The sequence below is a fragment of the Athene cunicularia genome, assembly GCF_003259725.1.
Source record: "Athene cunicularia isolate RWA chromosome 7 unlocalized genomic scaffold, athCun1 chr7_part1, whole genome shotgun sequence".
NCBI lineage: Eukaryota > Metazoa > Chordata > Aves > Strigiformes > Strigidae > Athene > Athene cunicularia.
Window position 1 is genome coordinate 32066170 of NW_020799107.1, and position 23003 is coordinate 32089172.

The 23003-nt window shown below is 39.2% G+C and overlaps 1 protein-coding gene across 1 annotated transcript in view; it reads right to left on the bottom strand.

Moving 5' to 3' along the window:
• The window catches only part of LOC113482230 (von Willebrand factor D and EGF domain-containing protein-like), a 184612-nt gene that overhangs the window by 72366 nt on the left and 89243 nt on the right, over positions 1-23003 (bottom strand). The window contains exons 13-16 of the mRNA XM_026852691.1: positions 11961-12097; positions 10707-10868; positions 6104-6208; positions 3361-3475 (exon numbers count right to left, since the gene is read on the bottom strand). Coding sequence (XP_026708492.1) covers positions 3361-3475; positions 6104-6208; positions 10707-10868; positions 11961-12097 — 519 coding nt within the window. The remainder of the gene's footprint in view (positions 1-3360; positions 3476-6103; positions 6209-10706; positions 10869-11960; positions 12098-23003) is intronic.

Here is a 23003-nt window from a genome sequence, read left to right on the forward strand (position 1 = left end):
GCTCTAAGGTCTCCCCGGAGCCTTCTCTTCCCCAGATGAACCCCCCAACTCTCTCAACCTGTCCTCACAGGGGGTGTTCCAGCCCCCTGAGCATCTTTGTGGCCTCCTCTGGCCCTGCTCGAGCAGGTCCCTGTCCTGATGTTGGGGGTCCCAAAGGGAGAGAATCCCCCCCCCCCCCTGCTGCCCACCCTGCTCTGGGTGCAGCCCAGGACACAGTTGGCTTTCTGGGCTGTGAGTGCACATTGCTGGCTCACAGTCAGTTTTCCACCCACTAACACCCCCAAGTCCTTCTCCTTGGGGCTGCTCTCAATCCCCTCACGGCCCAGCCTGGATTTGTGCTGGGGATTGCCCCGACCCATGGGCAGGACCTTGCCCTTGGCCTTGTGGGAACTCCATGAGGTTTGCACAGTCCCACCTCTCCAGCCTGTCCAGGTCCCTCTGGATGGCTCATCCCTTCCCTCCAGCATGTCGACAGCACCATACAGCTCGGTGTCATCAGCAAACTTGCTGAGGATGCACTGAGCTCTCAGTGATGCTGAGGTTCTCTATCCCCACTGACAGTAGTGCATATCATGTCACCATGGCATTGTTATTTCTAGTGTTGTTGTTCACATTCAGTATTTCCTTAATGAAGATAAAAGCCTAATTGTACAAAGTTATTTTACAGTATTTACAAATGCTACCTTAAAGATACTTTAAATATAAAGAGGCAAGGAAGACAAGATAAAGAACTACATTTTATATTTAGAAACCAGAGAAAAGTAAGATTGGATGAGTACCCTGAGGTGACAGCAGCTCTGTGCGGAGTCGGGAATTTTGTCTCCAGGTTCTAAGCCTCCTCAGTCTCAAGTCATCTTTTGTCTTTAACAATTAGTACAAACCGACATATATGGATATTTAAAGGAATCTTCCCACAACATAATTTGACCATAGTCATATTTAACTTAAAGTACATTTCTAACACCAAGGATTAATTTCTAATCATGCTCTAAAACTATAAACTCTATATATGTTCTATATACATATATATAAGGACTGCATGTGTCCTTGCATTATGCTTGTGGGAAGTCATCATTAGGAGTTTTTTGAGGTGCATATCCTTTTATCAAGCTCTGCTTTCCATAACGTGTCTCATATCATGCAATTATTTAAATATGTTTCTTCACTCGTTGCTGCTGTGCTATCAGAGCTTTCTAAACTGCTTGTCCAGCAGATTGTCCTGGCATAACTCTTGAAAGCTTCCATCTATTAATTTACCTTTTATTTCCCAAAACACTTAAACCATGGAGCCCATAAAAGTTGTGCCCAAAGTAATCAATGAAATATTGATGCTGGGTATGCATTTACAGATAAACACAAAGGTGTTAACTGGATGGAGGGTAATGAGAAGTTGTAGGCACAAAATAACATAAAATCAGATGTTCTGAAAGTACTTTGTGAATAAGAGTGTTTCTAATTCCACAGAGATCTCCTTGCCATTCAGTGAATATATATATACATTCCCAATTATTGCAGAACTTTTAAAAAGTTTTTCACAATTTTGAAAACAAGTCTGACAAACGCTTTCTTTTCAATATTTTTAAATTTTGGAATTATTGAAAAGTGAATCATGATCTGTTTCAGTTTTCCCAAATCACTTCTAGCTTTATAAATTCCAAAACAAATGCAGTTTTTCTATTTTAAGCCCTTTTCTGAATTTTAAAATCAAATGTCTCAGTATTAGTAATGTACCTGTCTATGTAACAGTCAGGATCAGCTTATCCCTAGAGAAGCTACTGCACTTGGCAACACAATGGAAGGACAGAAAGTAGGAGACAATGTTTGTGAGTCACAGATAATATCTCTCATTAGACTAAACAATATCCCTGGGGGAAAAAAACACAGCTTTCAGGTGTACATGATCGTCTTCTGGTCTAGCTTACTTGTAGGCATTTTAACTACCTATCCAAGTAATATTCAATGGGATTTTTAGTTGGCCAACACTTGGGATGGATCTGCCTACACTTTTTCTGATGGAGAGCTTAAAATTCCAAAAGCTGGATTTTTTAGGACATAAACTAGAGATGTATATTTTTTAAGAGATGAGATTCAAAGTGGCTATCCTGTAACTAAAAGGACTCATGAACAGCTCTCTCCCTTCCTAGTGTGTTCTTGCTTCCAAAATTGATTTCAGACAACTTTTGACTTCTGCAATTGTTGAAAACTGTTGGGTCCTTTCTGGTCCTTGTCAAGGGCCTTTCTGTCACCTTTGAGAAGAGTGTGTCTCTCCTTATTGCTGTCCTCATCTGTATCTCCACTGGAGTTGTGCACTCCAGCCACTCTGATAGAGCTCTTGTCCTTTCTGCTGGCATACCTTGCACTCTCTAGGAGCCTCTCTCCCTGAGCATCCCCAGCTGTTCCCCAAGGACAAGAGCAATCTTCCTCTCCTTCCAGAAGGGTCCTGCTAAAGGTCACCCTAAAGGAATATAAAGCTGCAAACAAAGCAAACTGGTCCTGTCACTCACATACCTTTCTGTAAATTGTGTTTACAGAACCTAAAAGTACAGAAAAGCTCTTTTTAGAACCAACATCTGAATTTACATAAAAGCGGTAATATAATCTTTATATCGACCAGATGCAAATGTGCTCATGTAAGCAGGGAGATGCGCTGTGAGGATAATGCTGCTAGAAACATGGATTATCTGTAAAGCATGTGGTAAGTAATGGTTGCTGTTTACACTGGGGATGTAGCCATGGAAAAGCTATGATTAAGTCCTCAGGATTCAGGAGGTGCTTCAAAAGTCAGCCCTCTCCATCATCCCTGCCACGACGGGTGGCAGAATGAGCCTTTGGGTTCTGCAGCAATGAAGGTAATGAGTGCCTGATCCCTGTCACTTAGACTCCCTGCCAAGCCAAGGTCTTTCGTGTGGCATTTCATAGAATTTGGCTCAGGGAAAGGAAACAATTCTTCCAGATACCCAAAATATACACTAGCGTTTTAAAACCAGTATTTCCCCCCACAATTGTTCCCTTAAAGATCTGTACCTGAGAGATGATGACAGAGGTATTCAGGGTCTGTCACATTTAGCTGACAGACTTGGGCACTGCATGGGGCACTGGTATACCAAAATTTCATTTTCAGGTGTTATTTTGTTTTTTCAGCCAGAACAAGATATATGCCCAGATACATATTGCATGCAGTGGAGTGCTGTTCACTTCTGGTCAGTCTGCATTTCTGGTGCACCCCATTATTTCCACTGCAAACTGTCCATGTGCACTATGCAGAACAGATTCATGTTAGACAAATGAACAATGTATTTCATAGACTGGGTCATAAATTCCCTGACAAGTGCTTCTAAATCTTAGAAAAAGCTGTCTTACTTTCATTAATAGACCAGGTGAACTTAGAAATGTCAGGTTCACAGAGAAGACAAGGACTGGTAGGGCTTGACTCTCCTTCACCATAGCAAAGTCCATCTATATTACAGGTATTTTCCTGCCAAAAAAAGGAAATAAAAATGGATAGGAGGTAGAGGCAAGGTAAAAAGAAATAAGAAAGGCAAGAAATTAGCAGTTAATAATTTCTGGAGATAAGCACAAACTCACTTGTCTCTAGGAACAATAAAATAGTATCAATTTAAATACTGGTACCTTCTCCCTGACATGGAGAAAACAAGATATGTAAGTTTTCCTGTTTCAGTTTTTGATCCTTGTAACTTTGAATGTTTTATCTTAGGCAACATATGATGTTGCTTGTCAGATATGTTTTTTTTTTTTTTTTTTTTTTTCATTTCCATACTTGATCATTATTCCCAGCTCTGACTACTGATATGATGATTATTAGGTAATGCTCCAAAGTGAGCTTCATGAGACTAACAAAAACTGAGACTGGATAAAAGCTCCATTTGAAATTTTGGAATCCTCTTCTGCTAACTTAATGATTTCTGGAGGTGCTTCATAAAAATATGAAAAAACAATGATATAAAAGGAGAATAAAGAAGTGCATTAGATTTTAGGCTTCCATGAGACAGTTGTAAGCAACAGCTGACCTCCTGGATGGAGCCTAGGTCGGGCAGAACTTCCCAGCAGAAGTTCATGTGGTGCACTATGGGCACAGGAGCCTTTGAGGCTGACCTGGTCCTCTCCTAGTTAGGGTGGCCACCAGGGCCAGGGACGTCCTGTGGCTTCCACATGGCCTGGAGACACTTGGGTTCTCTGAGCAGCAAACACAGGGATATAATTAACAGATGTAATTAAACATCTATGCCATAGGAAGGTCCTGTGGCGGTTATGCCTTCTGCTTGTAGCCTGTGTTGGGGCACACCTGCAGATGGGAGTTTACCTGACATTGCAGATTCTCAGAAAAGCATGGGAACACAGGGGATGTCACTGCTACAGTGGGACAACAGGAGGGAGATGCTACCAGGACCAAAGAAAATTTTGTTTTTTCTTTCTTTGGATACTGGCCTTGCGGTTTCTACCTGCTGCTTTATTAGTTTCTCAAACTTATTTTGCAAAGTATAGTAGTCAATATTTTAAATAATACCACTTTAAGAGTAATGAGTAAGGTAGGGAAACAAAAAGTACTCTCGTAATTCCCCTGACATGATAGAACGTGACAGATCTTCAACATTAAAATCTGGATGTTAATTAGATTTTATTACATTGTTGTTTTCAAGGGTTTGATGTTCTAATGAAAAAGATGCTTTATTCTGATGTGATAGTGTGGTACAGAATGAGGTCCATAAAAGAAGAACACAGAATGTGAAATGGCCTGATATAAAATGTCCCCTAATTGAAACACCTTTTTCTGAAAGCAATTTAGTGATTACAAAGTAATGTTATAAGAGGGGTAATTAGAATGTGGTCTGATGAAATTGGAAGTCTAGTTCAAATAGGCCCTTGAAGCATTTTAGGATAGAAATTATTATAATCCCTAGAGAACACCAGCATATTGAGAAAACATACATATTTCTAAGTTTCAAAAATGTAAGAATAAGGAAAGTCTTTGACAAAAAATCCCAACCTAGCTTTAGTTGGGATGGTTCTGACAGAATTATTTTAATCTGAAGTTTAAGTGGTTATGTCCTCATTTGGGCCTATAAAGTAATTTCTATTCACTGATTTGTTTGAAAAAAAAAGTGAACTTTAATTTTATTTTGGTAACTGGTATGTTCTTGCAATCAGTGCAAGTTTGAAAACTATATTTTCTTATTTGTGTTAATGAGAACAGTGAGGCACGTTAGTTAAGATTTACCTTAATCTTCATTGTATAAAAATGAAGACTGGTGGTCTCATTCATTCATACTTAGGGTAGGAAAGCAGTTTGAGCACATTCAAATATCCCACCCAATATCCTCCAAAAGTTTCAGTGAAGCCCCAATAAAAAAATAAAATTTGTCTAACACAGCTCTCTAGAAAATAAGAGCAGGGAAGCTCTTTTTTAATGAATTGGGGATGTTACACTAATCAGTCCACAGGAAAACAGAGGGTTATAGTGCTCTCCAGGCAGTTCTTAGCATGTTGGCAGTTTAAAATGCAACATGAGACTTTTGCTTACAGTTTTGAGACTGTCAAAGTGCTATATGTTCGTACTTAGCAGTGTTTAATGTAAGCAAGAATGTTTTATGTTCCCTCAAGGGTGGTTTCACATGACAAAAGCCGTATAACATGCATCTTAGTATACTTTTTGCTACTGTAGAAATGGATGTAGGAATTATATACCTTACAGTTACAGTGCCCTCACCAAAGAGGCTAGCAGAGGTAAAAGAGCAGAGACACTTCAAGGGTGAAGTTAAGCTGCCTTTCAGCAGACACCCGTCAGTCTTAGTTACTTCCATTAACAGCTGCAAAGTATAAATATTGTCAGCCATGGTCTTTCTGGAAGTGTCTGTCTGAGAAAGGTCCATCATAAAGCACGCTCTACCCCATGTAAATACAAAAAAAGAAAAAAAAAAATCATGACAGGAAACTGAAAGAGAGAAAAGTGTTAGGCTGTGCAGCTGACCTACGAAATAGATTTTCCTTTTCTAAAGCAGTTATTACAAACAGTACATCGAAGGGAGGGAGAGGGCTAAGGAAGAGATGAATGATCCATATTAAACCTTTACGATCTTTAAATTACCTTTAATTTACAAAGTCCGTTTGGATGGAATTGGCAGGCCTGGCAGACTGCATCGTACAGGGTCAGCACTCTGGAATTACTGTACTGGAAGCCATCGTTAGTGATCTAAATGATACAAAAATCATCCTTATAAGTAATAATGTTCCATATGGAGACTGTCAGCTCATTTTGGAGCATATACTGTTGCCCCCTTGAACTGGATGCTTGCCAGTAAGATAAATTAAACCACTTGTGAGTGGCTTTACTGCAAGCTAACAAATTGCTTAATGCTCCAAACTGGAAACTATTCATTAATAACCAAAAGATCTTTTGGCTCAGCTGGCATTCAAATTTTCTGATTGCTGTTAGGTTTTTCCTGAGTGTGTTTTTTCAATACCTTTATGGAAACTGTACTCAAGTACTACAAGGGTGTCTTTCAGGGGAAATTAAGATTTTTGGCTGAAGTTCAGGACCACTTTCTTACTAATGGCAAATCAGTAAGTAAACTCCTTGGGATAAAAAAAAAACAAACAAACAACCAAACAAAAAAAAAAAAACCACAAACCAACCCACCCCAAAAAAACCCCGCATATTACATGGTTATTTTAAATTAACCTTAAAAAAGTGCTAGGGTGGATAATATCAGAGAGCAACATTCCCATTTCCATAGCAAGGTACTTTAGAATGGTCACCTCCTGTCCCAGCTCACAATTTCCTGTACATGTAGGTAATTGAAAGAGCCTTAATTGAGCATTTTCCATAAATGAATGCTTACACAATAGGAAAGGGTTAAATAAGTTTGTATTTTAAATTTTCTACAATAAAAATTAAAAGATACCAGACTGGTGTGGAAAGGGTTGGCTTTTGAGGAAGCGTTGTAATAGTTCTTGAGAGGTGAGAATGTTAAAGATCACCCCGAAACACTCCTGGAAGCCATGCTGTAAACACTGATGAACACCAGCAGGAAAGCAAAGCCCTTTCTGTCAGATATTTTTTAAACTTTTGGGTTCTCACAGTCAAACTAAAGCTGCTGTTTAGCAGATCTAACAAGGCCTTTGCTTTGACTCGGTCAGGTACCCCTCTGTCCTCTTGGTATAAAACCAACACCCAAGCCCTCCTCCATCTGTCCTGTGACTCCAAAGCTGAAACATCCTCAGCTCCTTTACAAGGGACTTCTACAACATCAAGAGTATAAAGTTTTTTGATCAATTAATAAACTATTTCTGTTCATAGAAAGAATGTATGTTAAATCGAACAAAGAAGTACTGATAGTAAAAATTACTTCAGTAGTTTTCATGAAAAGCACCAATTATCATAAGTTCACTAAGAATGATTTGAAAGCTCATGGAACATAATACTCCCACAATATCGCATGTGATGGTTCTCAGCTCAAAATGCACTGCGAGCTAAGAGCATTTTTTTCTGCAGAAACCAACACAAGAGGTAAACAAGCAGTATTCATGGATGTGAAATTGTGGAAGAGAAACAACTTTCTTGCACTAATTTAAATTGGTCCAAAACATCAGTAAAATTCATCGGTCCAGTAAAATCCCTTAGGATTTTAAGGAAATGCTCTAAGGAAAACCATAATTTTTTCCTGGACGTCATATTCGGTTGAGATATTAGACTATTGTTTGTTACACTGAAGGTAAAAACTCTTCTAAAAGAAATAAAGAACTTATCCTGCAGTTTGAGAAGAGAAAAAATAAAACAGGCAACCCCCCTCAAGACCTGCTTTTCTCTGAAAGACAGTGCTTATTGATAGCAAGATTTCCATTAAGAATATATTATTCCTAATGCAATTTACATTTCATTTCATTCCTTTACCAGAGCAGCCAGTGTTGTCTCAATACCAGTTCACTAATAATGGGTGAAAAAATGGGTAGACAGGGAAAGATATAAAAAGCTATAAAATTACACTAATTGTTCTATCTGAAGTGAGCATTGTGAGTGAAATGCAAGCCTTGATTTTTTTAGTCTTTTTTTTTTTTTTTTTTTCTACTTTCTATTATAAACATCCATTTTGATGTCTGTTTAGAATTGGATTGTTTTATCACTATTTTAATTGTTTTTCCATTAGTTACCTTAGTGATGTGGAACAAATACTTCAATGAGACCTAAGCTGAGCAAACCTCTCTTCAAATTCCGTTGGCCCTTAAAAGTCAAACACACGGTCAGAGTTGTGCCTTGATTGCTTGGACATACATATCATCTGCAAAGAAAGAGTTTCTTCTTCTGGGTAAGCAGTCAGGACAATCAAGAAGTCTGTCACTTCTGCCTGAAGTATTTCATTCATCACGAAACAATCTTGGCTATTTGTATCACTCAATCTACATACAATTTGACTTGTACAAATGTTTGTAAATGAAAAATGAAAGCTGTAAAAACTTGCTGAATTTAAATTTGGTTTCTGCCTCCGTGACTTTTTAACAAATATTTTTTTCTGCAAATACAGGTGATGATTATTAATTGAGGATAAGTGAGAGACCTGCTTCCCCAAAGTGGGTAAGTGCCTGTCAGGCTCTTTCACCTCTTCACCCAGGCATCTGTGTGGACAGGCCAAGTCATCTGCTGCTCATGTAAGAGTTTGTATTTTGATATCTAAACTAATTATACCAAAAGCTCCATGTACTTTGCTATCTACCTTCAGCAGCATGTCATGGAAAGAATGAGCAAAATCTGAAAGATGAATACAAGAACAGATAAAATGATAGAGCACTGAGAATATATTGTCAAGCCCCCATTCCCCCAACATTGGTAGTGAAAAAAGCTTATATGAAACTTTGCTGATTCCTCTGTAACTTGATCTGGGGGAGAGATTCTGAAAATGTTGAACAGTGATATTTCCAGAAAGGATTGTTTTGAGGTTTTGTTCTGAAAAATCTTTTACCTACATTTTAAAAAGTATCTATTAGCATAACACAGAAGATCAATGTTGCAGTACGTCTTATCAGGAATTTTCCGGAGCACAGATTTTTTGAACATCTGTGGAATTAGTTTCAAATCATTTTTTATCTTGAAAAGCTTCATCATTTTGTTCTCTGTGGCACTGTGTAAGGCCAGCTGCCTTTGAAACTGAGCGCTGAGCTCTGCCTTCCCAATTCCATCAGCAAAAAGATCCACAGGAGAACTAGGATTCGCATGAGGACTGAGATGATTTAATTGTGCATTCACTGCATAGCCATCAACCTGGTTTTTCTGCAGGGTTTGAAGGAGAGGAAAAGGGCAGAAGGCTCACAGGTGCAGAGGTTTTCTTGAACTTAAGTGCAAGGAAAGAGACATTCTATATCTGTTTTGAGGGGAAGAAATGAGAAAAGTTGTACAGACCTCCTGAGGGCTGAAAGGCAGCACTTGAAAGCAAACCATGTTGTAATACACCTGAGCTGCGAGGAAGCTATCCAAGTTACACTGGAGAAACATTTGTGCAGAATGTGCAAAAAATGTTAGCTGTCCTTTTGGGCCAAGAAACTCAAGGATGTCTCCCTCTCAGATCCTTCCATCACGAGGCAGCATTTCATCTCACAGTTGGCAGAGTTCAGTATCTCTTTTGAGAAATTTTGGAGCCCTAAGAAAGGGAGCTGCCATCCTGGTTCAGCCTCGGTGACTGCCCACTCTGACAGCACCTTCTCCAGGAGGAAGGTCCAAGGTCCACCCCAGCAGCCAACGGTCAGGTTCTGCTCCCACAGAGATCTTACACTAATCTCTTCAAACACAAATCCCTCTCTGTTTAAAATAAATGACTGGATAGAAAGCGTGCACTGCCAAACATATTTCTGTTTCCCCAAAGCCACATGGCAGCACATGTCCCCAGTCTGGGGTACAGAGAGCTGTGGGGTGCAGGACAGGCAGTAACACCACAGTGAAGTGAGTGTTTTACGCATTTCATTTCTACATGCTGCAATTTTCAAAGCACATCTGCAGTCTTCCTACAATGGCAATATATTTTTCTCAGTTATAGAGACTTTAAATGATCTCAGTCTTATAAAACCAACCAATCTGCAGAAAATAACGATCCAGGCTGAGGGTGAGACCAAGGGTAGCAAGCACAGGGTCAGCAAGGCACTGATTTCCTGGAAACATTTAGAAAGTAGGTGTCATTTTGTGAATAAAAGGGGCTAAAATTGAAGCAGAGAACCCAATATGAGTAGATAGTGCACCTGTTTCTTCCCGCAGTCATTCAAGACAAGATCATGACCATGCCAGCCCTCACCTGCTGCCCAGGAGCCAGCCAATGCTCTGCTCCTGCACTGAGCAAACATCAGCCTTGCAAACAGGGAGTCAAAGCTGCCTAATCTATACTTGCTGCCTAATCAGGAGTTTGAGCTGGGGTTTCCAGAAATGAAATACTAATGATGAACTATTGATTAGTACAACTGCATCAATCTCAGGTGATTACTTGGGTAAGTGATTGTAATTTGCACTTTTGGATTGCCTACAAAGACACCTATTTTAAACTCATATTGTTTTGGTTGGTGGAGTTCTTTTCCCCCCTACATGACACTAATATAAGTATTTCTATGTGCATTTTCATTTCTGAAGGGAATCATATTTGCTTTGCATTTTAATTTACCGTGATAACAGATTTTCTCCTAAATAATTTCTTAGAAATATAAGAAATTCCTACTTTCACTTGCCATCTTGCGAACGGCTCATCACCAGCCACAAAGTGCACAGCCTCTGTCTCTGTAATGTTTAGGAGAGGAATCTGGCAGTCAACAGCCTCAGAGCTGAGAAAATCTGCTTTTGTGGTTTCCTGTTCTCTTGATATCCATTCACCATTGAGATGCTACAGTAAAACAGAAGGAGAGTGCAGAAACTGAAGGCTCATATAAAGAAATTCCAGTTGTCAACATATGTTTATATTTCTAATTAATAATATAAGGCATTTCCAGATGGCTTATTTAAAAGAAATTATGCTGTTGCTATAGACACAGTATAGAGCAAGCCATGCTCGTCTATGCATGCAAGTGGTCTACTGATTTAGGAAGTGCTGTGGTCTGTGCTTGGGGTAAGCAGCTGGGATGAGCTAGGATAAGGTGGTAGAGCAGCTTTGCTCCTGGAGCTCAGCAGCCAGCTTGTTGCTCCTTGAAGGCCATGTCAGCTACTTATCTAGATCAGCTGCACAAGACATCAGTGCTTGTTAAGAGCCTGCAGAGCCCTGGGCGGGCATGGTAGGCAAATCTCAGCTGTGCCTCATTAGCATGTTAGCACTGAATGGGAATCAGGCTGAACGTCTTTTATGAGGTGGATTTATGAGATGAATCAAACACTTCATATCTCAGTATGCACACTTCATATCTGAGTATGCTGATACACCAAATAATTCAGACCTAACATTGCCTGTGTATAGTTGTTTATAATAAAATTATAGTGTTAGCAAGAGATGAGTTTAATACTCATTAAAACTTCTGATTTGGTATCGAACTGTGACTAAGAAAATTCAAATAAGAGCCTCTGTAACTACGATGAGGAAGCCTTATATTTAACCACAAAACTTAGCATTCAAATGTGTTTAGGAAAACAACCAAGCGTACCAATTCCAGATGCACAAAATGGGAAATAATATTGTGATTTCAGGCTTCACCAGACTACAGTGCAGCTGAACCAAAGAAGAGTTAAACAAAACCCCACAGAGAAAATTAGTGGGATCGCATAGCAGTGCATTTCCAAGGAACCAGTCCTGGAAAGGACAAAGCTTCTTCAGCTCCCCTCACTCATAGCAAACATATTGACAACAGGGTTTGAAGGTATTTGCACCCCACTGTGGTAGTGAGAGATGATGGTGCTCAACACAGTTCAGGATAAAAGACTTTAAAATAAACAAGTCAAATTTTGAGTGTATCATTAATACTTTACAAGCCCTTGGGAAGTTGCTTACAATTAATCTGGTGATCTCGCAGTGCAGGTTGGGTGACTCTTTGAAGCCAAGGCCGAACACCCGGATCCTGGTGCAGTCCGAGGCACGGACATTGCAGAGACCCCCGTTCTCTAAGCCTGTGATTTCCAAAGCTTGCTCTGAAAGGGTGAGATAGATATAAAGCTTTAGAGAGTAGCACTTACATGCGGCTCTGTTTTGGTTTATGAGAGATTTTGTTGTTGTTGTTCCTGTTGTTTAATTCTTTTCCTTGGGGTCTTCCTTCCCTCCCTGTGAATTTCTCTTGAAAAGAGGAGCAGCAGTTGTCAAAATGGGGAGCAGCAGTTGTCAAAATGGGAAGCAGCAAATCTCCAATGAATAATTGCCCCATGCACTCAGGACTGCAAGAAATCTCAGTGGGCGTTATACGGCTCATGGAATCAATTAACCGAACCTGTGGCTTCGTGTTACAAGGTCACCAGTGGTAATACTTCTGCTGACCCAGGTAACAGGACGGGGGCACAGCTGAGAGGACAGGGTGTCATGCCACAGCATAGAGAAGCATGAGAATGAGAAGTAGAAATAGCTGAAGACAACCATGCCACCAGGCTCCTCATAATGTGAAACAGCAGTGCAAAAGAGTCTTTTTTTTTTTCAAAAGCTATGGGCCAATAAAAGTAATGATCCTCAAAGGAATGCTTTCTTGCGAGGGTTAAGTCATTAATGGGTGGCACTCAGCTCTGCACAGTGTCAGCACGAATGTCATGCACCAGCTAAGTTTCACTTAAATCCTATTTTGAGGCCTTAAGTAGAGCTTAAGTGATGTACAGCCTGTGCTGCCCTCCTTACAAGGCTGAATTTCACCCATTACTGTTTTTAAAATGTTTTATGATTATCAGGTAAAGTTTCATTTGTGTTCTGTTCTACTTTAGGTATTCACCATTTAAAATTGCTCATTGCTTCATATTGGGGTTATTTTAAAGAGTAAAAATGCAGGTTCATGGCAGAATTCACATCTCTAGAAAAAAAAAAATATAACTGGGCAGATATTTGCATTGGCACTTGGATAGCACAACACTCAGAAGGTCTCTAATATCCTATGTTGACAGCAGCAGTCAGCTTCATGGTTTCGTATTTTTGTTGATAATATTTGTAGTTCTAACGGTTGGGAGAAGCCACTATGGTAACAACACAAAGCAGAAAATTTGCTTCTTGTTTCCTGAGCAATACTTAACAGCAGGGGCATAATCAGGAGCCCTTGGAGCTACCCCATGCACCAGCACAGTGCAGTGCAAGCTGATTTCCCTGTTACATGATGGGGAGAGGCTGTTTAGCTTTTCCTCTTCCCTGCCCCATCACCACTGCTCTGGCAAAACAGTATTGCCCATCAATTTTCTTTGAGCTGTAGCTTATCTAAAACAGAAGCTCTGTGGTACCTAATATTTTAATAGTATATCGGTTTAGCTCTGATTCAGGGGGCCAAATGCCCTGAGCTGGGATGACAACCTTCCCCAGTACTTCACTGCTCCTTTAGGACTCTGCCATTTAAGCTGTAACTAGGATGAATACAGTTTAAACACTGCGATCCCACCAGATTGCAGCCTATAACTGCATGACTCGCATTTTTTTTCCAGAGGAAGGAAGGAAAACAACATAAATGTGAAAAATAGTGAAAATACTCTTTCTGTACTTCTGAAATGCTTTTAGCTTTTTCTTTTATTTTATTGATTTTATTGCAGCAGTATTAGCAGCACTGTTGGACTCTGTGCAATATTTACAAGAAGAGAAATGGTTTACAGCTTGTCAGCACTCATCAGTTAGTTGTAGATTCCTGTAATGTACAAAACTATTAGTCAGATGTAGTGATCGGGTTTGATAAATTGCCTTCTTCTGTGGTTAGTGCATAATTTTATTTTTTTTTTAAAAAGCTTCATTATGTTTTTCATGAGATTTTAATAGTTAGCCCCACTAGTACTGAGGTAGCTCAGACTACATTAACATTTCCATTATCTTTGCAGATTTTGAGGCTTCTGTGGGTGAGGTAAGATCTCATAGCCTGGGAAGGGGTGAGGCACGGAGTGTGCTCCTGCAGCTGTTCCTCTCCCAGGAAGGCAGTCTCACGCTGGTTGCTTGTTGATGAGCCCCGCGTGCTTCCCCAAGGGTTTCCTTACATTTTTATGAGCATCCTGACACTACCGTGACACCACTGTGTCAGGGCCAGGGCAAGATTATCCAGTCTCAACGCTTTTTGAAATGACTTAGGATATCAGCACAGCATTTTGTATTTATTTGTCTCAAACCATTCTGTACACACTTTCGTACAACATCTTGAAACTGATCTAAATCTGGAGGAAATATGTTGCCATATAGGCTTTGGATCTCTTCTCTCAAGATTTGCCATGTTGTGAGTTAATCAGGATGAAAATGAAATTTCTTTTTCTGGTGAAAGGGGTGAAAGGTTCATGGAAGAAAAATGTGCCTTGTGTTTTGTGTAGTTTGATAAAGGTGGAGAAGAAGGAGGGACTGAGCTGATGTTCAAGTGGGCTTTTTTCTGTTGCCTGAGCTGGCTGTGTCAAGCCATCTTCAACTGGGAGCTCTGTAAAGGGAGGGATACACATCACGGTTGTGTGGGAAACCATATTTAATTTAATGCTCTATTCCTTTTTTTGTGGCCAGATGAAATGTGATACTGAGGAGCTTGTGGAGTTCCCGTGCAGATTTTTACCAAGGCCTTTCATAGGGGATGTTGGGAGGAGAGTAAGAAGAGGGAGAAAGTCTGATGGAAAATGAAAGTAATTATAATGGCTCCTTTTTAAACAAATGGATACTAGAGTTCAGACCTTAGAACTTAGTATAGGCAGTACATAATTTTTGAATATGGTCATTATTTTTATATAACTGTTTGTTGTGGTTTTTTTTGTTTGTTTGTTTGTTGGTTTTTTTTGTTTGTTTTTTTTGTGTGTGTGTGTTTGTTTTTTTTTAATGAGGTATCACATTTAATGAGCGTAGGAATTTTAGGCATTTGTTTTAATCTGGTTTTCTGTCCGTCTTTCCCTCTGTCTTCTAGTTTTATCATAGATTATCCAGTTTCAGCCAAACATAGAAGGTGAAATCTCAATGACATTAACTCTGGAAAAGTCTCGTGACAGTCTGTAGCTGGGTACTCACCCATGCAGATCCTGCTCTTGCTGGGGGAAACACAATCAAGGTTTGGCCGTTGTTCATTGCTCCCTGTGTTAGTGGGTGGGTAGTTAATAAGCCAGTGCACAGCATACACTCACGGGCCAGAGCGGTGGAGACGTGAGAAGGAAATATTGGAGAGCCTGAAAAACCTTAGGAAGACAGCTGCAAGTAGTTCAGCGGAAGACTGGAGGGGAGAGAGACAGGAGCAAAGGAAAGAGCTGGGAAATATCACAAAGGCGAGAGTAAGGGTCAAAGTGCAGATACCCAGAGAAAGCAGAGGTCAGGGAGGCCTGGGATGGATGGCTGGTGTCTGTCCAGGGGTATGTTAGAGGTAGGAGAGAAATCTGTGGGAAATCAGGCAGTGCATGGAACAAGCTTGTGAAAACATGATCTCTTTGAACATTAATAATGAATGTTCATGAGTGTGAATGCTAAAATATAACAAAATCCAGGACAGGACCTTCTTTTCTCTCTATGGCCTATAGGTCAAAATGTACTTTGACTCTTAGTGGTAGATTAAAAAACTGAAGCTCAGGGTAGTGCCTGGGGCTTAGATGGGCGACAGGGTGCAGTTACGTTATCGAGGAGGATTTAAAGAACTGTGTGTTGACATCCACTGGCTGGGCACTCTGATGTATTTCTAATGCCTGGTCTGCATGCACACCAAATAAACACCCCTGAAATGCATCTGGTAGAGCACTGATGAATAGCAGGAGATGTTGGGCAAAAAAGTTAAAAACCCTTGGGTCTTAATGAAACTGTCTTGAAATAAAGAGGAGAGAGAATTCTGGAGTTGAAGATTGCATCTAAAAGGCTCCAGACCCCGGGTGATTAAACAAAAAGTAAGGGATCCATCCTGTTTGGTTTGCAGTGCTAGCATTGTGACTTGAGAGAGAGGCAGGGACCCTCCCAGTTCCTCTGCTTTACCCCCAGCAGGAATTTGCAGGAAAGAGCGGTAAGTTCAGAGCTGCTGCAGTGCTGACAGCGCGGTTTCTTCCTGTAGGCATTTATATGAGTCTAACCTGACGTGAAGCATAGGCTACATAATAGACTTAAGCCCTTCCTGTATAAATACACAATTGGTTTTATTGATATTAGTTGTAGTGTATTATGTACATAATAAGTATGCACAGATATAGAAGTAAACTGGAGGCAGTTGACACAAAATCAAGAATCTTGCAAAACCACACTTACTGAAGTCTTACTGACAGGTAGGTATGGTTCATGTTGGGTTTCCACTTTTGATTAGAAAAGTATCCTACTACAAATAAACATTCTTCTGCAGTGTTTGAAAGCCTCAAGTTGCACCCGGGAAAGTTCAGACTAGATATTAGAAAGCATTTCTTTACAGAACAGGTTGTTGGGCGTTGGAATGGGCTGCCCAGGGAGGTGGAGGAGTCCCCATCCCTGGAGGGATTCAAGAGCAGGGTTGATTTAGAGCTTAAGGATATGCTGTAGGTGGGAACTGTGCTAGGCGAACGGTTATGGACAAGATGATCTCCAGGGTCTTTTCCAACCTAGATGATTCTGTGATTCTGTGAAAGCTACACATGAAACTTTGGGCTGGAGCAGCAGACCTGAAATTAAAACTGGCAAGAATTTTGTTCAAATAAAGAGAAGGAAATGGACTGCCCTGCTTTTCTTGATCAGGATGATAAATAAGCAACCTAAGTCATGAAAAACAAATCAGGAGCTAGATCATAAGTGCTGGGTATGGTCACAGCTTTGCTGAAGTACAAAAGAAAATTGCCCACACCGTGCAGATGCCCTACCCTTGACATCATAGGGCTGGTTAAGCAGGTTCCTGTGCCAGAGCTTGCTGCCATGGCTGTGGACATCCAGCTATTGCAGCTCTAAGGTTATTAGTTATCTCACAGCTTGGGCAGAGCACATCGGAATTTGCCTCCTTTCAAATGCCTGCACAAATATTGTAATTCTTTCTTTTGTATGTAGGGCTATTATGGCAATCATATAGACAATTACTGAATGCATTATTCTGGAAGTCATGCTATCTGTAACCCAAAGCTCATTTGAAAATCCTCCCTAAGAAAAAGCATCAGCATCTATATGCTGTTTGCCAGGCATTTTGTGCATCTGTGACCTCCCTGGTTTCTAATGAAGACTGTATTTGTCGCTGCTCACAAAACCGGTTCTCAAAAGACCTATGATCTTTAGCTGACATGGAGTGAATCTGGTTTTCAGCTTTGAGGGTCTCGGATACCTGGTATGGATTGTAGAACTGAGCACTGAGAGAGTATGAGAAAAGTGTTTTGCAAGTACTCACTGCATGCGAGAAATGGACTGGCTCAATTTCACACTGAAAGCATCCATGTGCTGCAACAATATGGTAGATTATTTTTGCTTTAGAACTCTCACTATGACATTTTATGCTTATCTGATCCTTCTATTTTTGAAAGGCTTGCTAGCAATTTACTTTAGCAATAGAAAGGAAGAGAAGAATACTGTTAACTATAGAATATTGCCTCTTTTCTAATAGATGGCCCTGGTGGGTGGTGAAATGTCAGCTCTGGTTGTGCATTCATGGCACTTACTGGCATATGAAAGCAGGTCTCAGCTTCGGTCCCTCGAAGGCACTTCAGGGTAGAACCCCTGGCAGGACCCTGTGGCTCCCCGTGAATGACTGCAGTGATGCCACTCAAAAGGATTTGGGCATCAGGATGCTGATGGGCTTCCTCATGGTCCTTATGTCCACACTAGTATCCAGTTGGCTGTTTTTAGTAATTTTATTTTCAATTCCTGAATTACTGGTTGTTACACTTAGGTTTTATTCACAGTTGTTTGAACATTCTCCACTGGTAGACTGTGGGTTCTTTACACAACATAAAGCATGATATAAAGGTGTTATAGGATTGCTCTGAATTTTTGGCTTGGGTCAGTTTAAATCAGACCTTTTAATGTTTTGCGGGTTTTAATTCTATAGCTCATAAACTGTCATGAATTTGTCATTTATCATGTGTGTATGTGTGTGAGTATTTGGGGAGGAGGTTGTTTGTTCAGGGCTTTTTGTTTTGTTTTGTATTTAACAAGATTTGAGGCTGAAATTTCCTGCAGTGCCTGCAAACAACCTGATGTAAAGACATTATAGGTATGCATCTGGAGTGTCTGGCTTTGGTCAGTTTAAATCAGACATATAATTTTGTAAACTTTTCTGGCATTTAATTCTATATACTTCAGAAAATGGTTTAGTTTAGCTACATGTTGCACTGAACTGCTTTCACTGCTTTGCATTAAAGCAAATAAACTAATCACCAAAAGACTAATCTCCCTGATCTGATTTGCAGGGAATAGTATGGATCACTGAGCATGCAACCTTCCATGTCCCTTATCATGAGGATTTGATATCCTTTTAAAATTCGGTTTCTATTGACTTTGTAACTATCAGGCTAATAGCCCTTTTCCCACTCAGCCAGGTCTGTGCTTTGAATGGAAAGAACTGGGAGTTAAAACAGTAGATTAAGGCTGGTATTGATGTTTGCCTTTTCAGATGCATGTTCATTACATCTTCACCATCAAAAAGTAAACTAAAATTGCTATATGAAAAAGAAGAAAAGCTTCAAAACTAGCATGAAGTATGTCAATCCCTGAGAATTACCCACAAACATGTTTTATGTGACTGGGAAAAATGTGTCTCCATCAATATAAAACAGAGTACATAGGTATCAGTCAGGATGCATCAATGGTAGGTTAGGTTCACAATCTTTTTTCTTCTTTTGATTTGTAACTATGTTTCTTTTGTGAATTTTGTATTTCTTACTAAAATTTTTGTGGTTGGAGCTCTGCATTTATTCTAAAAACATGACAGTGATATTTTAAAATCTATGTTTTGATAAGTAATCTCAAAGCTTTGATATTTACTCATTATGCCTCTTGTAATTATGACCACTAATGTCACCATTGTTTTTATCCTGAAAAGACTATACTGGTGTAAATTTTTATGGCCCAGATCTGTAGACACTGTAGAATAATTTTATTCATATAACATGTGATTATTATTAGGATTCATAGCTCACTCAGATGAGGACCTCTCCTCTATAGATGTCCAGGAGAAAGGAACAGTGTGTTTTGTAAATAAACATTTAAAAGATTTTTTTTTTCCCCAGTTTGCATTCAGTATTAAATAATAAATTCGTTTAACTAAGAAAAAGATGAATAACTGAAAACAATAATATCTTGAATTGCATAATATGTATTTTCATATTTTTTCTTGATCTATTTTCCAATATCCAGTAAGCTGAGGAAAGATTTGATATTAAATGGAGATAATAGGTCTCAAAAGGAAGGTTTTCATTTTCAAGTTACATAGAACTTATTTTACAAAGTATTGGTATCTCAGTGAAACTTCTTTAATGTCAGTTTGAAGGAAATAAGAATATATTCTTAATACCTTTAAGATCTATGTAAAGAATGCAATCCCAGTAGAATGAAAGCAGCCTATTATAGTGTGGTTTATGTTGCAATAGTATACAGAGAACTGCATGAACTGCTCCCTGCTTTACAGAAATTATTGCTGAAGAAAAATGTTCTTAATAGAAACAGCTGAGTTAACTTCTAAACTATTATACAATAACACTGCCTCACTTTCTGTCCATCAGTTGTCAAGTGAACAAGCACGTACTCGAGGGAACGTGGGGGGCATAAGTACAGGAAATTTTCAAAACTCCCTCAGGTGGTTAGATAGGAAAATTCAACATTGTGGAATGGAAAATGCAATAATTAATATGAGAAAAAAAAAAAGGAAAAAGAACATTTGTGAAAAGAAACCTTATTTTTTCTTGATAATATAAACTTCACTGAAGTAATAGTACTGTGACTTTGTTAATACTATGTTCACCAGAGTCAGTGGAATTATTATAATGAAGAGGAGAATAAAGCCCAATGACTTACTATTTGAAAAGAAAAAGGCTTTTTAAAGAATAATGCCCTTGAATATTTTTATATATATATATATATATAGTATATATATATATATATATATATATAGTAATAGCACTCTGTTTTAGCCAGAAAAGTTTAAGAGTAGTAAATATGTGCTTGCTGTTTTCACAAGCATGGTTGACTCTTCCTTGGAAATCCAGTTTTGAAAAAATTGATACAATTAATTATTAAAGTGTATTGCATCCTCGTTATCATGTGAAGTGTTTTGTTTCATTAGCAAAAAGCTTGGTTGTGTTATTTCTTTGTTTCCTAATTAAAAAAAAAAAAAAAAAAAAGAAAACCTGATTAATTCCTGTGAAGAGGATCAGAGAGAAATTCCATGATTCCAGGTAACTCTATTTCTGAGGCCCTTATACAGTGTAAATCTCCCTGGAAGGCCACAGGCTCATCACAGAGACAGAGGCAGTAGACTCACGTACAGTGAGGGTATGTTTCTTTGTAGACTGCTGGTGGTTTAAGAAATTAACTGTTTTTTCTTTCAAAAGTCTAGTATGCACTTTTTATCTTGTATGGTCCAATTCTCACATGGAGAGCTTCTATTGACCCAGTACACCCTAACGGCTCTGTCTGTGCTGTCCTGATGGATCATGCGGGCAAAACACATATTGCATGTGCCAAAAAGTATCCATTTAATTGACGGAATAACAGCCCTTAAATAATCATTATGGCACCATGATCTGGAATGTAAAGACCACTGAATTGATAGAAGTGGGAGAAACATATCTATTTCAAAGCCAGTATGTTCCCATACAACACCTTCAAAGCAGATGTTTGATGTAGAGAACTGAAATACACGGTTCCCTTTCATCTGAGGATCTTGAAACAATTTAGATCTTTTTTTTTTTTTTTTTTTTAAATTGCTCCCTCATGTTTTGTCCTTGAAAATGTGAATTAAGCTTAAAAATAAAATACAGTTATATAACTGAGGGGATATCTATAATACATGTTTCATCCTCAACTTGCATGACTGGCCTGATTAAAGCTCTGAGTTTATTCTTCCATAGGGGAGAGACATCTTCATTTGGGAGACCCCACCTGAGGAACAGTAATAATTGACCCCATACTTTGCTCAGTATATTTTTTTTTTTAAATAATTGGTGCTTTAATTAATATTATTTAATTAGAGCACATGAACAAGTCTCAGCCCAGAGCAGTACGATAAATTCAGAGAGGTCTGTATAATCATTCTAACGGTAACAGAGTGCAATTCATGTAGCTGCTGCTGCAGGTGGGTCTGAGGGACCTGTGTGGTTGTGGTTCACTGCTCTGGAAAAGCAGCTGGTATTCGCAGAACTTCTTAGTAACGCTACTGAAGTTGATTGATATGAAAATAGGATATCGTAAGCGTGCTCAGTAAGCGTTAACTTCTCACCTTCTCACCATCATTTTTGCTCTCTTAGATTTTTTTTTTTGTTGGATTTTTTTTCCAGAACTTTCCACATAGAAATTTAAACTTTGAGTGTCATTACCTCATCGAAACTAATTTGTCCTTATTATTCCTCATTACCTTTTATCTAGTAATTGCTCTTTAGAGCTTCATGCAATCTACATATAACATCCTTCTATGTGTGCTTTACTAGTATTTTTTTTTTTTTATAAGCAGCATGGTCAATATATACTAATGGTAAGCACCAACCTGATTTGCTATCTACGGTAATTGGATTCTGCATTTAATTACAGGTGGTAATGACATTTTAAGCACCTTATACAGGTGTTTTGGGGGGGGATTTATGAAATGTTAAGCAACATTAAGAAAGTCTAAGCTTCTGGAGCATTGCCAAATTTCAGAGGTGCCTTTCAACTCCAAATTGCAGTTTTCATGGGAGGATAATTATAGCTCTGGCCACCTGGACTGCTCCTGTTGGAGTCAGGCAGAGCAGAGGAGTAAGCCGGTCTGCAAGCCACACTTCGTATCTTCTCTTTTTCTACATGTTTTAATTTTAAATTATTCCAAATATATTATGTGTTGCATTCTGATCCCTAAAAATACTGCATGGCCATCTTTTTGTGTACCGGTCAAAACTAGTGGCAGAATACATTATTATGTATCAGCAGTGTAGCTGGGATTGGGTGACCTTGGAAAAGATATTTGAATTATGTTGATGGCCTCCTTGATCTTGGGGGAGTTTTAATTCACATCTATAATTCTACTGTGAGAAAATTAGACAGAGATTTGTTTTGGAGCTAATGGGAAAATATATGGCCAGTAAAAGGAGTTGCCTTCTCCTTCCATTACTCATGTAACTTCTCCTGGAAAATATTTTTTTTCCTAACAATGGTATTTAAGAGTTACTATTTCCAAAATCAACATACATTTTTATGTTCATTCGGTCTTTCTTTGTAAAAAGAAAGTGAAAGAGGCAGCAGTTTTACATGTCCTGCAGAAACCTAATTCAGTTTTTAATTTCTCCGCCTTTTCTTCCCTTCCTACAGAACCTCTGCTGATTAGTACAAAAGTCTAAAAGGCTTATCTTGCCTGTGTACAGCGCTGATTCTCTGCATGCTTCCAGCCAGCTCAGGGTGCCTGATCTGCCGGTTACAGGGCTCGAGATGTTTCTGTTGGAACACGCACCTTTATTTCTGAGATTGATCTTAATTCTTCATCTGCAATAGCCTGTTCTGGTGTGAAATCCTGGCTTTAGTGACGTCAACTGGGCTTCAGTTCCGGTGTTACATCACATGCATACCTTGGGGTATGCCTGTAAACAACCCTTGGGTTGTTTAGCCTGGAGAAAAGGAGGCTTGGAGAGACTTTATTGCTCTCTACAGCTACCTGAAAGGAGGTTTAGCAAGGTGTCAGTCTCTTCTCCCAAGTAATGAGCAATAGCACATAGGGAAATGGCCTCAAGTTGTACCAGGGGAGGTTTAGATTGGATATCAGGAAAAATTTCTTCACCCAAAGGGTTGTGAAACATTGGAACAGGCTGC